This window comes from Pollachius pollachius, assembly GCF_949987615.1.
Source record: "Pollachius pollachius genome assembly, chromosome: 3".
Taxonomy (NCBI): domain Eukaryota; kingdom Metazoa; phylum Chordata; class Actinopteri; order Gadiformes; family Gadidae; genus Pollachius; species Pollachius pollachius.
In genome coordinates, this window is record NC_136936.1 from 29,350,997 (window position 1) to 29,364,103 (window position 13,107).

General features: G+C 41.7%; 1 protein-coding gene across 1 annotated transcript in view; it reads right to left on the reverse strand.

The window, feature by feature from the left end:
• Positions 1-13,107, reverse strand: part of kalrna (kalirin RhoGEF kinase a) — a 179,514-nt gene that overhangs the window by 121,505 nt on the left and 44,902 nt on the right. The window contains exon 18 of the mRNA XM_079733768.1: positions 12,820-13,051. Within this exon, the coding sequence (XP_079589894.1) occupies positions 12,820-13,051 (232 nt within the window). The remainder of the gene's footprint in view (positions 1-12,819; positions 13,052-13,107) is intronic.

Below are 13,107 nucleotides of genomic sequence, written 5' to 3' on the forward strand. Positions count from 1 at the left end.
GACTCCCGGTACTTCCACAACGAGACTCGTAGTGGGGGTTATCTCGGCGGAGGTGGAGCACCACCGCCGACATGGAGGAGGAAGGGATTGTTGCCCGCGATTTTTGCCCCCGATTTTTGCCCGGCAGCGGGGCTCAGGCGGGAGACAATCCCGATCAACAATAGCGGGCAACAATCCCTTTCTCCTCCATGTCGGCGGTTCAATCTGGTCGTAGATCATTTTCTCATTTGCGGGCCAAATTCTCTGGGTGGGCAAGGCAGAGAAAGGGGAGGTAACTTGGCATATGGGGCCAAATTCGAAATCGGAGTGTCTGAGCTTTCATTTTTCAAAGGCGGAGCAGGATACCTAGTGCTCGTTTTACACCTGATATAATTTCTAGCCACTGCGGGAGCATAGGCAGGCCAGGGGAACTAATATTAATGTTAGAAATGTTTTTCATGCCATTGGACCTTAAACAGACAAGTGTTCTCTCAATGGAAAAAGGATATTTCAGTTCTTTGTTCTTCTCCCTTGGTGTCTTTGGGCTTGAGTTGGGCTCATATTCCTTTAATACTTTTAGTTTTGCAAAGGATGCTGCGATTTGAACATCAATATCCAACTTTAAAGAGGAAGTGGTTGATGTTGAACACGGAATGCAGAAGCTTCTTTTCCGTGGTATGTGCCAAAAAAATGTTTAAGCAACAGATCGAAACTTTGTAATCCACTTACTTCCAATGCGCACAGTGCGAATGCAAACATCTCAGTATGAGCACAAAACACACGCCAGCCATTTCTACATGGAATTGCAATTTTCTGGTATCCGGTTAAAACCATTTCTGGAAAGCAAAAGGCTCCCTGGAGAAAAGCTACTTCGGTAATAGGCAAGAAAAAGGAATGCAGGAAGGTTTGTTGTTTTACGCATCTGGCGTAAAACAAAACTTCATATTCATCATGACATCTATAAAGAGAGCCTCCGTGCCTACAATTTAGGATAAAAAATAGCTTGAGAAACATTTTTCTCCAATATCATTAAAACCAATCCTAAATATAGTTGCAAGCAACCATGAAGGGGTCCTACTGTATGACAGTATGACCGTATAACCAACAGAATGACCGACAGTATGACCGTATGAAGTCTGACCGACAGTATGACCGTTTCACAGACAGTATGACCGTTTCACCGACAATATTACCATATGACCGACAGTATGACTGTATGACCGACAGTATGACCGTAGACTGCCATGGGCAGATTAGCGTATATTTTGAGAAATAGAAGTCTACCGTGCATGGAGGTATGGTGAGCTTGGTCGGTATGGTAACATGGCATTGGTGTCGTGTGTACCGCTTTAAGGCCGTGCCTGCATTGTAGAATGGCCGCGGTTCAGGAAGACAACTTCAAACAAATGCATCTAATTGCTATTTTCAGATATCGACTTGAAATTTGGCATGGGTATACTATGGCCTCCATCATTTTTAGCCATATTCAACTGCTGAGCCTACGTGTTTTTGACACAATGTTAGAGCTGTTTAAACATCGGAGATATGCATGTATTTCACTTTAAAACGTATACATCTGCCGTCTTTGGCCTTATTGCTATGAATTTAACACCATATAGTCCCACAGTCACCTAGTACATCTGGGCCGACGTTGCAGCTTTTACCACTTTCGGCGCCAAAGGAGTTAATGTGCGAGTGTTTTGTCCAGTTGTGGTCACTGCACTATATCCAAATGGTCTGACCATATGGTTTGCAGTGTGAAAGTTGTTCATCCTGGCAAATGGTGCATGCATAACAAGTTTCACACATATTACAATGTCCTAGTGGAAATGGCAGCCTGTTGAGTATGTTGCACTTCAAAGGCTTGTTATAGCACGACCTATAGTTCATTCTGGCCCATCCTTGTTATCCCTCTCTCATTTCTGTTCTACAAGCCTGCCAATGTTCAGAACTTTTGACCATGTAGTTTTTGAGATAGACGATTTTGTCAGGAAAAAAAAAAAATACTAACGAGTACAATAGGGTCCCTACGGATTTCTTAGGACCCCTAATGAAAATAATAACGATTACAATAGGGTTCCTACGGATTTCGTAGGACCCATAATAATACTAACGATTACAATAGGGTTCCTACAGATTTCTTAGGACCCCTAATAAAAATAATACTAACGATTACAATAGGGCTCCTACAGATTTCGTAGGACCCCTAATAATGCAAAAACCCTATTTGCAACTGTTGACAGACTGACTCACCCCACAACCCAAATACCCCCTGATCTCCATTCCACTTAGAAATGCAATGAGTTTGCAGTATTTTATACTGATAAAATTGAAGGCATCAGACGCGCCATCAGTATCTCCACTTCAAACAAAAATGTTGGACTACCACCCTGTTCAGGCAAAAGTAACGTGGCAATGTTGACATGCTTTAATGTCATAGACTCTGAAACTCTTGTGGAAACATTGACACAACTAAAGCCATCCACATGTTGCCTTGATACCTTACCTACCAACCTCTTTAATAATGTTTTGATATTTGCAGTATGTCTAGCAAAAGACATATTGCAAATAGTTAACAACTCTCTTCAATCAGTTAATTTCCCAAAGCCTTTAAAACTGCAGTTATTAAACCCCTTTTAAAAAAGTGGAGCTAAGATGCCTCTATTATTAACAATTACAGACCAACATCAAATCTACCCTTCATAAGTAAAATCATTGAGAAGGTTTTTTTCCAGCAACTTAATCACTTCCTGGCATCAACTGGCTGCTATTACACGTTCCAATCAGGATTTCGACCACTTTACAGCACCGAGGCCGCCCTTATTAAAGTTGTAAAAAACATCCGTCTCAACACAGACTCTGGCAAAATCTCAATACTAATGCTACTAGACCTCAGTGCTGCACAGTCTTAAATTGGTTTAGGTCCTACCTACTAGATAGGAACTACTTTGTTTCCATTGGCAAGTTTTTATCAGAACCAACCAATGTGACATGTGGAGTTCCTCAAGGTTCATTCTTAGGACCCTTGTTATTCAACATCTACATGCTACCACCAGGGCAAATCATGCAAAATAACAATATCTGTCCTGAGGACAGAACCGAGATAATTGTCTTTGGGGCTAAATCAGAAAGGCAACCTCAAACAATGCCAGAAATCTAGGGGTCATCATGGATTCAGATTTACATTTAGACAGTAACATTAAATCAGTTACAAAATCTGCCTATAATCACCTCAAAAACGTATTAAGACTTATAGGGCTCATGTCCACCCAGGACTTAAAAAAATGTATTCATTCATTTATCACTAGTAAGCTTGATTACTACAATGGTCTCCTTACAGGTCTCCCAAAAAAGACAACTGCAGCTTGTTCAGAACGCTGCTGCAAGAGTTCTAAGTAAGACCAATAAATTTGAACATACAACACCAATTCTTAAATCGTTACATTGGCTCCCTGTATGTCAGAGCATTTATTTATTTATTTTTTAAAATCATGCTGCTCACCTATAAATCCCTACATGGTTTGCTTGGGTTTTAAGTATATTACTGAAATGCTTCCATTACATAAGTCATCTATACCACTAAGACCTTCTGAGACCAATCAGTTAATTATCCCCAGAATAAACACGAAGCATAGGAAAGCAGGATTCAGTTACCAGAGATGGGACAAAGTCACTGTTTGGCAAGTCCCAAGTAAGTCCCAAGTCTTAGCAGTCAAGTCCGAGTCGAGTCCCAAGTCAAGACAGGGAAAGGCAAGTCGAGTCCAAGTCAAAGTCACACCAAAGCCAAGTCGAGTCCAAGTCCAAGTCCCAAACTTTTACAAGTCTTGAACAAGTCACTATGTATTTTCACTTAATAATGTCATGATTAGGCTATTGGTCATAATTTCAACATATCACTCTAATGTTCAGTCATTTCTTATCAATACAGTTATAATATGTTCATTGTTTGTCTTCAAATGTGTTATGCGCATGCGCCGAAATCCAATGTTGTTAAGAGTAGCCCAATAATGTGGGAAAAACACCCAATCTGGCAACACTGCTGACACTGTCCTCACCTCCAGTGTCAACGTAAATCAATGAGACCAACTGAAAAGAAGCCGATATGAAACTTAAACTGTGATTCTGAAGAAAGCATAAATGATATCAAATTGAGTTTAGATATTATTGAAGATACGAATGTGTAGATTTGTTACATTTTTTGAACGAAGGTAAACGGTTGAACAGTGATTTAGTTACGATGTCTTAAGTATCAGAGGCTGGCCAGACGGCTTCAATGGGACCAACTCAAAATGCAGCCGATATGAAACTAAAACTGTTATTCTGAATAAAGTATAAGCTATATCGAAATTTCGTTTTGATATTATTGAAGGGTGGATCTGTCTTTGCTCGCTGTTTTTTTTTTTCATCTTCACGGAAGTGAACGCGTCTTGGGTGTCTAGCCCCCTAGGCGGGAAATAGGTTATCTAAAAAAAATAATGTTTTTGACTCAAGACATCGCGTCGAGTCATTACAAGTCAAAGAGGCAAAGTCAGAGTCAAGTCTCAAGTCAATAGCAGTCAAGTCTAAGTCGAGTCGCAAGTCATTCGTAATTTTGTCAAGTCGAGTCTGAAGTCATCAAAATCATGACTCGAGTCCAAGTCATGTGACTCGAGTCCACATCTCTGTCAATTACTATGTAACAAAAAGCTGGAATAAACTCCCTGAGGATTTAAAACTTGCCTCAACTCTGACTACTTTTAAAAAAAGACTAAATACTTTTGCTTGCTTTAGCTTTCTGCTAAATATTAAATACATTGAACTTTCCACAATGCATTTTTTTTTACATTGCCTTTATTTTATTTTACGTATCTATATTCTTTATTACTTCATTTTATTGTATGTTTGCTTTAGTTTTCTTCCAAATCTTAAACCAGGGTTTATACAGAAATTCTTCAGTTGAATTTACTACCTTTTAATACCATTTTTAAGACCTACACCATATGTTTTAATACCAGCATGACTTCAAGAGAGAGACCATAGGAGTTGGATTAATCAAGATGTCCCAACGGGACTTGGTTCATAGTTTTTAATCAATATGTCACAAAGTAAACATAGACAGAGTGTCCGAGAGAGAGTTTTTGTGTCCAGTGTTGAAGTTAAGTTATAATTACCTCATTAATATTGTTATTACAGTGTTAAGGTTTTACATGAAATAGTACCGCGTAGTAACGCGTTACACACAACACTAGCCGCGTTTACATGGACACTTCTGATCCGATTCAATTTCTAATCGGAATAGATCTATTCCTATCATGCAATCTGAATGTACTGTATATAGGCCTATGGCATTTACAAAAGTGGTACACTTACGTTCGTATGTCTCTCACGCACAACCGTTAGGTAGGTCTGGATTCATATGATATATGTAAGGGATTATGTTATAGTACAGAACGCCGGTCATTATCGGGTAAATAAGCCCAGACTGGGCGAACCGGACCGTGATGCGAAGCGGAGGTGTCTTGCTGCGCCCTGAATTGTATTATCTTCGATAATGACCGGCAACGTTCTATACATTATTACACGCCTCCTTGCCAAAACAGCAGAGAAATAGTCCGCCAAAGACGTTGACGTCGCTTAGAAACCGGTTGATAAATTACCGGACTACTTACGGAGTGAGAAGAAAGATGTGATTCAGGCAAAAAATCCACTTTCCTTGACAGTGGTCAAGTTCGGTATGCATAAAAATACCGACTGACCAATTGCGAAATACTGCAGCTGCTGATGCCATCTCCCTAAGTTAAAAGGTAGCCGCACCCACCCCAAACCAATCAGAATAAGTGTATACATGTCGATTATAGCGGACTACACAACCTCTTCTATTCCGCATGGAAATATATTCCGATCAGAGAATTGTATTCCGATTGAGCCGTATATATGATCATTTTTTATTCCAATTGAGCTGTTCTTCCACTTCTAATCGGATCATAAGTTTCCATGTAAACGCGGCTGTCTACCGGTCACACTGGTCTCACGGTACCATACCGTAGCGAAAATTCACACCAGTGTACTTGCTATAGAGGGATTATCAGTCTAGTCACTCCCTGCTCTACGAGCATGTCATATGCAGAAAGAGCAGAGAGCGACAAGAGCCGCAATAATGTCTTGTTGTGTGGTTGGTTGCACAAACCGTTTTAATAAGACTGATTATCACATTTATTCTACTTCTTGCTTGCCAACATAATAAAACAATTCAAATACTTTACTAATTATGCTTTTCCTTATTCGTATTGCGTGCTTATTAAATGTATACTCTGAGTTAATCTCCCTCAAAAAGTAGTCCCCTTTAATTACCATCGATCAAACATGTTTTTGACACCTCAAAGGGCATTATCCCAGTTATACCATGGTCACTTGCCAAAGAAAAGGAATTAAGATCATTCATTTATATTTTCATGCGTTTTACAATCCAAATATACAGTTTTTCACATAAATAGGACGGACCTTAGCTACGACTTGGCAACGGGAGGTATTTTAGTCAGCTGAGCTATGAGACAGAGAGCCAACGTTATGGATTGTACATATTTTGTTGGACAATCATTTGTGCTGCACCGCAAACATCACTGCGGTGGCCCGGTCCTGCAGATTTGCACTTTACAACATCCGCAGGATCCGGCCCTTCCTCACAAGGGAAGCAGCTCAGCTTCTAGTCCAATCACTGGTTATCTCCCGCCTCGACTACTGCAACTCGCTCCTGGCTGGACTCCCTGCCTCTGCGATTAAACCCTTGCAGCGCATCCAGAATGCGGCAGCTCGCCTCGTGTTCAACCTACCAAAGTTCTCACATGTAACCCCCCTCTTCCGAGACCTCCACTGGCTCCCTGTAATAGCTCGCATCAGATTCAAGATGATGGTACTGGCATACAAGGCGGTCGATGGAACTGCCCCTGCCTACCTCCAAGCATTAGTAAAGACACACACCCCAGCTCGATCCCTCCGCTCAACTACCTCAGCTGGATGTCTGGTACCGCCATCGCTAAGAGCAAGCAAATGTCAATCAGCAAAGTCACAACTTTTCTCTGTTTTGGGACCTCAGTGGTGGAACGAGCTCCCTACCGATGTCAGGACCTCAGAGTCGCTCACCAGCTCCCGCAAAAGACTCAAAACCCACCTGTTCAGAGTTCATCTCGACTCTGCATAGAAACCAATGCACAGCCACCATTGAATGTTGTACGTCCTGGCACTTGTACATTGCACTTATTCAAGGTACTTAATTGTGTAGCATCTACAGTAGCTGCTATCGCTGCTTTACACGGGGAATGGGTTAGCCTAGCGATTGTAATACTTGCACTTGGTTCTATGAACGTCTTCACTGTACCGACAGCGATATATTGTTTCACTTCTTATGACAAATGTACTTATTGTAACAAATGCACTTATTGTAAGTTGCTTTGGATAAAAGCGTCTGCTAAATGCCCTAAATGTAAATGTAAATGTAAATATATTTATAATTCGAAATTCGTCCCAGCCTTTATACCACAGATACTATAGGGTCTGTAATTTTACTACATTAATCAGAACGTGACTTTAGAAACAGATGGTTTTATTGTTGTAACTCCGTGAGTTAGTAACTCCAGCGTGGCTTATCATTGTCTTATTCTAACACATATATATATATATAGTTAGTATACAATTAGTTACAGGTGCCGCCACCTAGTGGTTGGTGGTAGTCTTTATTTTAATATTAATTGTGTACTTATATCATTACATCCCCTTTTCTTTAGATGTATACTACCAAACTCATGAACTAGATTATTCCTATAACAACTTAATCTTAATCTGCATCAGCACTCGTTTGCAGTACAAACATGAACATAACAAACATTGTTATCACCACATAAGGACCAGTATGTCCACATTTCAATTCAATTATATTCTTCAATTCAATATATATATTTTTTTAAAGGATACAGGTAAGTCCATTATCTTTAAAGATTCAGTCTGTCTGGCAGTTTGACACTGCGTGTGGACCTTCTCAACACAGGCAAGCCATTCTGCTCAGCTGGTTCGCTGCTGTCTGTTGCAGGCCGTGCTTCAGCTGATGCGGTGTCGGCTGAATCTTCCATAGCTGTTTCATTTGGTTGTTCTTGCAGTCTCTCTTGTGTTTTCAGTAAACTCCTTCGATTCCTTCTCAGGATTTGGCCATCCTCTGTTCTGACGTTGTAGGACCTTGGACTTACTTCCTCCAGAACAGTCGCTCTCTTTGTCCAGGTGTTGGAATCTTGGATTCTCACTGCATCATGTCTTGCCAGTGCCCCTAGGCTTCTTGTGCACTTGTCGTAGTTTGCTTTTTGTCTCTTTTGTAGAAGGCTTTGTTGCAGTTTCACTCTGTTCTGCTTTCGTTCTGCAGTGTATGGAATCGTGGTGCGTAGCCTACGTCCCATAAGAAGTTCAGCAGTGTTCCAGTGGTGATGCTCGATAACTCAATAAAGCTAAATATGGATCTGAATTACCGTCTTGTGCTTTCTTGAGCAACTGTTTGACTATGTGAACTCCTTTCTCTGCCTTACCGTTTGATTGGGCATACAGAGGGCATGAAGTCACATGTTTAAAGTCATATTCTTCTGCAAAACACTGGAATTCTTTACAACTATATGATGGACGATTGTCACTGTAGACAATCTGGGGAATTCCATGTCTCGCAAAGATGGACTTCATGTGCTTGATTACACAGGTCGCAGACATGCTGGAAAGTAGTGCTATCTCTGGGTAGTTTGACAGATAATCTATTACCAGAAGGTAATTCTTTCCATCTAAGTGAAATAGGTCTGTCCCGACTTTTTGCGATGGTTCATCAGAAAAGTCTGTGATTTTCATGGGCTCTTTTGGCTGTTTCGATTGATGTTTTAGACAGGTGTTACAGCTTGAGACCATCCTGTCTATGTCTGCGTTGATTCCTGGCCAATAGATGGCTGTGCGGGCTCTCCTCTTGCATTTTTCCATACCCAGGTGCCCCTTGTGTAGTCTCTTCAGCATCTCTGGTCTCAACGACTGAGGAATGATGATTCTGTTCTTCCTAAGCAGCCCATTGACAACACTCAGGTCGCCTCTGATGTTGTAGTACTGTTGACACTCACCTCTTGGCCAACCTTCATTCAGGAGCTTGATGACTCTCTGTAAACCTGCATCTTTCTGTGTTTCTGCAGTAATCTGCTTGGATTTCCCATCGGACACAGGCAGTGACTGTGTGATCAGGTTGACATGGAGAGTGACGTCCATTTCTGTGAGACACTCACCCTGTTCTTCACTCTGTATTGTTGCTCTAGACAGAGCATCAGCTAGCACTATGTGTTTGCCAGGTGTGTACATCAAGTCAAAATCATAGTGTTGTAACTTCATCATCAATCTTTGAATGCGTGGTGACATCTCGCTGAGGTTTTTCTTTATGATGGATATCAATGGCTTGTGGTCTGTCTCAGCCACGAACTTTGGAAGGCCATAAACGTATCCGTGAAACTTCTGGAATCCATACACCAGTCCTAGGCACTCTTTTTCTATTTGTGCATAGCGGCATTCCGTGGCGGTCATCGTTCTTGATGCATAAGCGACTGGCTTCCAATCTTCTCCTGTAGCCTGTAGTAATACAGCTCCGATGCCATCCTTGGAAGAGTCAGTGGATATTTTGATCTTTTTGGAGGGATCAAAGAATGTCAACACGGGCTCCGTTGTCAGAGTGGTTTTTAGACGTGCCCACTCCTCTTCGTGATCAGCAGTCCACTTAAACTCACACTTATCACGCAACAGCTCTCTAAGATGCACAGTCTTAGATGATAAATTAGGAATGAATTTTCCAATGAAATTGATCATCCCTAACGCTCTTAACACACCTTTTTAATCTTCAGGCCTTGGCATTTCCACTATTGCTTTTACCTTGCTCTTGTCTGGCTCCACACCAGCTTCTGACAACTTGTCCTCTGACACTTTGCTCTGTTCAGCTTCAGTCCATACTCCTGGATTCTTTGAAGTACTCTGATGAGCCTGTCATTGTGCTGGTCAAGTGTAGCTCCCCAGAGAACAATGTCGTCTACGTACACACGTACGCCTTCCACGCCTTCTATCATGTGCTCCATGGCCCGGTGGTACACTTCCGGAGCAGAGCATATTCCGAAAGGCAACCTTTGGAAACTGTAACGGCCATACGGTGTATTGAATGTGCAGTACTTTTTACTATCCTCATGCAGTTTCAACTGCCAAAACCCTTGAGAGGCGTCCAGCTTGCTAAACTACTTTGCACCAGCCATCTCACTTGTAATCTCATCTCTGGTTGGGAGCATGAACGACCGGTTGTGCATCATCCTCAGTTGTATTTTGTAGGTGAATGGTAAGACCCCAACCCGTGGAAGATGTCTGAATACTGATCCACAATTGACTCTGCATTATGTTGTGCACTGATGTTGTTTATACAGTACACTCTTTTAACTAGGCCTACATTTTCACATGCTTTGTCACCTTGTAGTGAGTCATGTCCATCTGGAACAACAACAAACATGAGCTGATGTTCCTTTTCTTTAATTTTCACTTTGAGTTTGCACATGCCTTGTGTTGATTTGCTGTCCATTATAGGCTTTTAGCTTCACTGAATTGGGATGAATGTGTGGTTTTACCTTCATGACCCTGATGTCACATTCACTCATTAAGTTGGCTCTGCCCCCTGTGTCCAGCTTGAGAGGAATGACAGCTCCATTTATTTGTAATGGCACAATCCACTTGTCCTGCTCAACACTGTTCACGTTTGGCATTAGTTGTTCAGTTTCTTTATGTCTGATATCATCCTGGACCATGCCTACAAAGAATGAATCCTCAAGAGCCGTTTCTTCTACTGTATGGACACGTTCACCTCCGCTCTGTTTCCCTTTGGTAAAGCATTGCTTGGCATAGTGGTTTTTCCCTCTACATTGGTTACAGACTTTTACATATGCTGGACATTGTTTAGGTGCATGTTGGGAGCCACATCGTTTGCACATATACTTTTCTGTGTTGTTCTGTTGCTTATTTTTTGATGCGGTATATCTTTGTGTCCTTCCTGACACTGTAGCCACTGCAGCGCCATCTTGTTCCTTTGAACGCTCACCGAACGTTCTTGCATGTTGCTGAGCTAACTCATTAGCATGGCATATTTTCATAGCTCCAGCTAAAGTAAGATCAGTTTCCCGCAGCATTCTTTCTCTCACTTTTTTGTCATTTACTCCGAAAACAATTTGATCACGTATCATTGAATCTCGAAGCACTCCAAAGTTACACGTTCTGGCTTTTAGTTCCAAGTCTGTTACAAAGGCATCAAAGCTCTCTGCTGGCATTTGAATGCGCGATCGAAACACATACCTTTCGTACGTCTCGTTCTTCTTTGGCGAACAGTGTTCATCAAACTTTATCACAACCATATCGAACTTTCCCTTGTCATCCTCGCTGTCAAAAACAAACGTGTTGAATACCTCCACTGCTTAAGGTCCCGCGACGGTAAGAAGCAGTGCAATCAACCGTGCATCGGGCCTGTCGTCCAGCCCGAGAGCTTGCAGATAGAGCATGAATCGTTGCTTGAACGTTCTCCACTCGCAATCCACATTTCCAGTCCAATTCAGAGGTTCAGGCGGCTTCACACTTTCCATGACTTCTGTTGGACCACTCCTGGTACCATGTAATGTTACTACATTAATCAGAACGTGACTTTAGAAACAGATGGTTTTATTGTTGTAACTCCGTGAGCTAGTAACTTCAGCGTGGCTTATCATTGTCTTATTCTAACAACACATATATGTAGGTAGTATACAATTAGTTACAGGTGCCGCCACCTAGTGGTTGGTGGTAGTCTTTATCTTAATATTAATTGTGTACTTATATCATTACAGGGTCTATAGCATATAACCGCGTTTTCTGATTACAGTTTAATGTAACAGTAAGCTGACAACATCGCTAATCAACACCGCAACCGCAAATTAACCACACGAAGATAACCATGGCAACCGGTCAAACAAATGTTATTTTTGCGATCATTCTTTAAAGATCGATTCCTCCAGGTCCGAAAATATGCATTTCCCCATTATTGTCTTTCAAATGACTTTGAACTAACAGAAGCGAACTCGCAAAGTGGGTATAACTAAGCCAGCCGGGTATATCCAGTTTTTTTTAGCGCACGCACCACGTGACATCATTGTTATCGCTCAGGTCATACTCGCAACATAAAAATAAATCCACGCAAGTTTTAGTAATTTTAGGAGATAGGCCTGCACATAAATTACACCAATTGAAAAACTCATAGGCCTTGTTGGAAATTTAATACCTCGTCAGATGACGTTTATTACTTTTTAATGGCCTTAATTTGGGCTAATTTCATTTACTACCTTTTAATACCTTTAACAACCCCGCGTCAACCCTATAAACACATCGCACTTTCTTTTTAACTTTGCCTTTGTTATATTTTACGGATCTGTTTTATTTTATTGTTTCATTTTATTGTATGACTTTTTCAATGTGAAGCACTTTGAGTCCGTCTTGTGTATGAAAAGTGCTATATAAATAAAGCCTTGCCTTGCCTATAGTGTTTGTGTCTATCTATCGTGTATATTGTACAATGTGTGTCTATGTAGTGTGTATATTGTATAGTGTGTGTCTATGTAGTGTGTATATTGTATAGTGTGTGTCTATGTGGTGTGTATATTGTACAGTGTGTGTGTTCCTCGGGCCTGGACCTTCGTGATGCACTGGTACAGGTGTGTGTATGTAGTGTGTATATTGTACAGGGTGTGTCTATGTTGTGTGTATATCGTATAGTGTTTGCATAGTGTGTCTATTGTGGAGTGTATGTACCTGAGGCCTGGACCTCCATTATGTACTGGTGCAGGTCCTGTCCCTGCTGAAGGACCTCGTAGGTCATGTGCTTCATGGCCGTCTTCCTCTCCGTGTGTCTCTTCAGACGCTGCTCGGCCACGCCCACGTCGTCGGCCACAACCCCTGCAGACATCCCGCCCCCCGCTGGGCAACCAGCGTCGCCCGCCTGCCGGGACAGGTCCTCCTTCCATGCATCCAGCTCTGCTGTCACCTGGAGGGGAAGCTTAGTCAGCCTTTCTGGGGAAGAGATACCTCAAGGCTGTATTG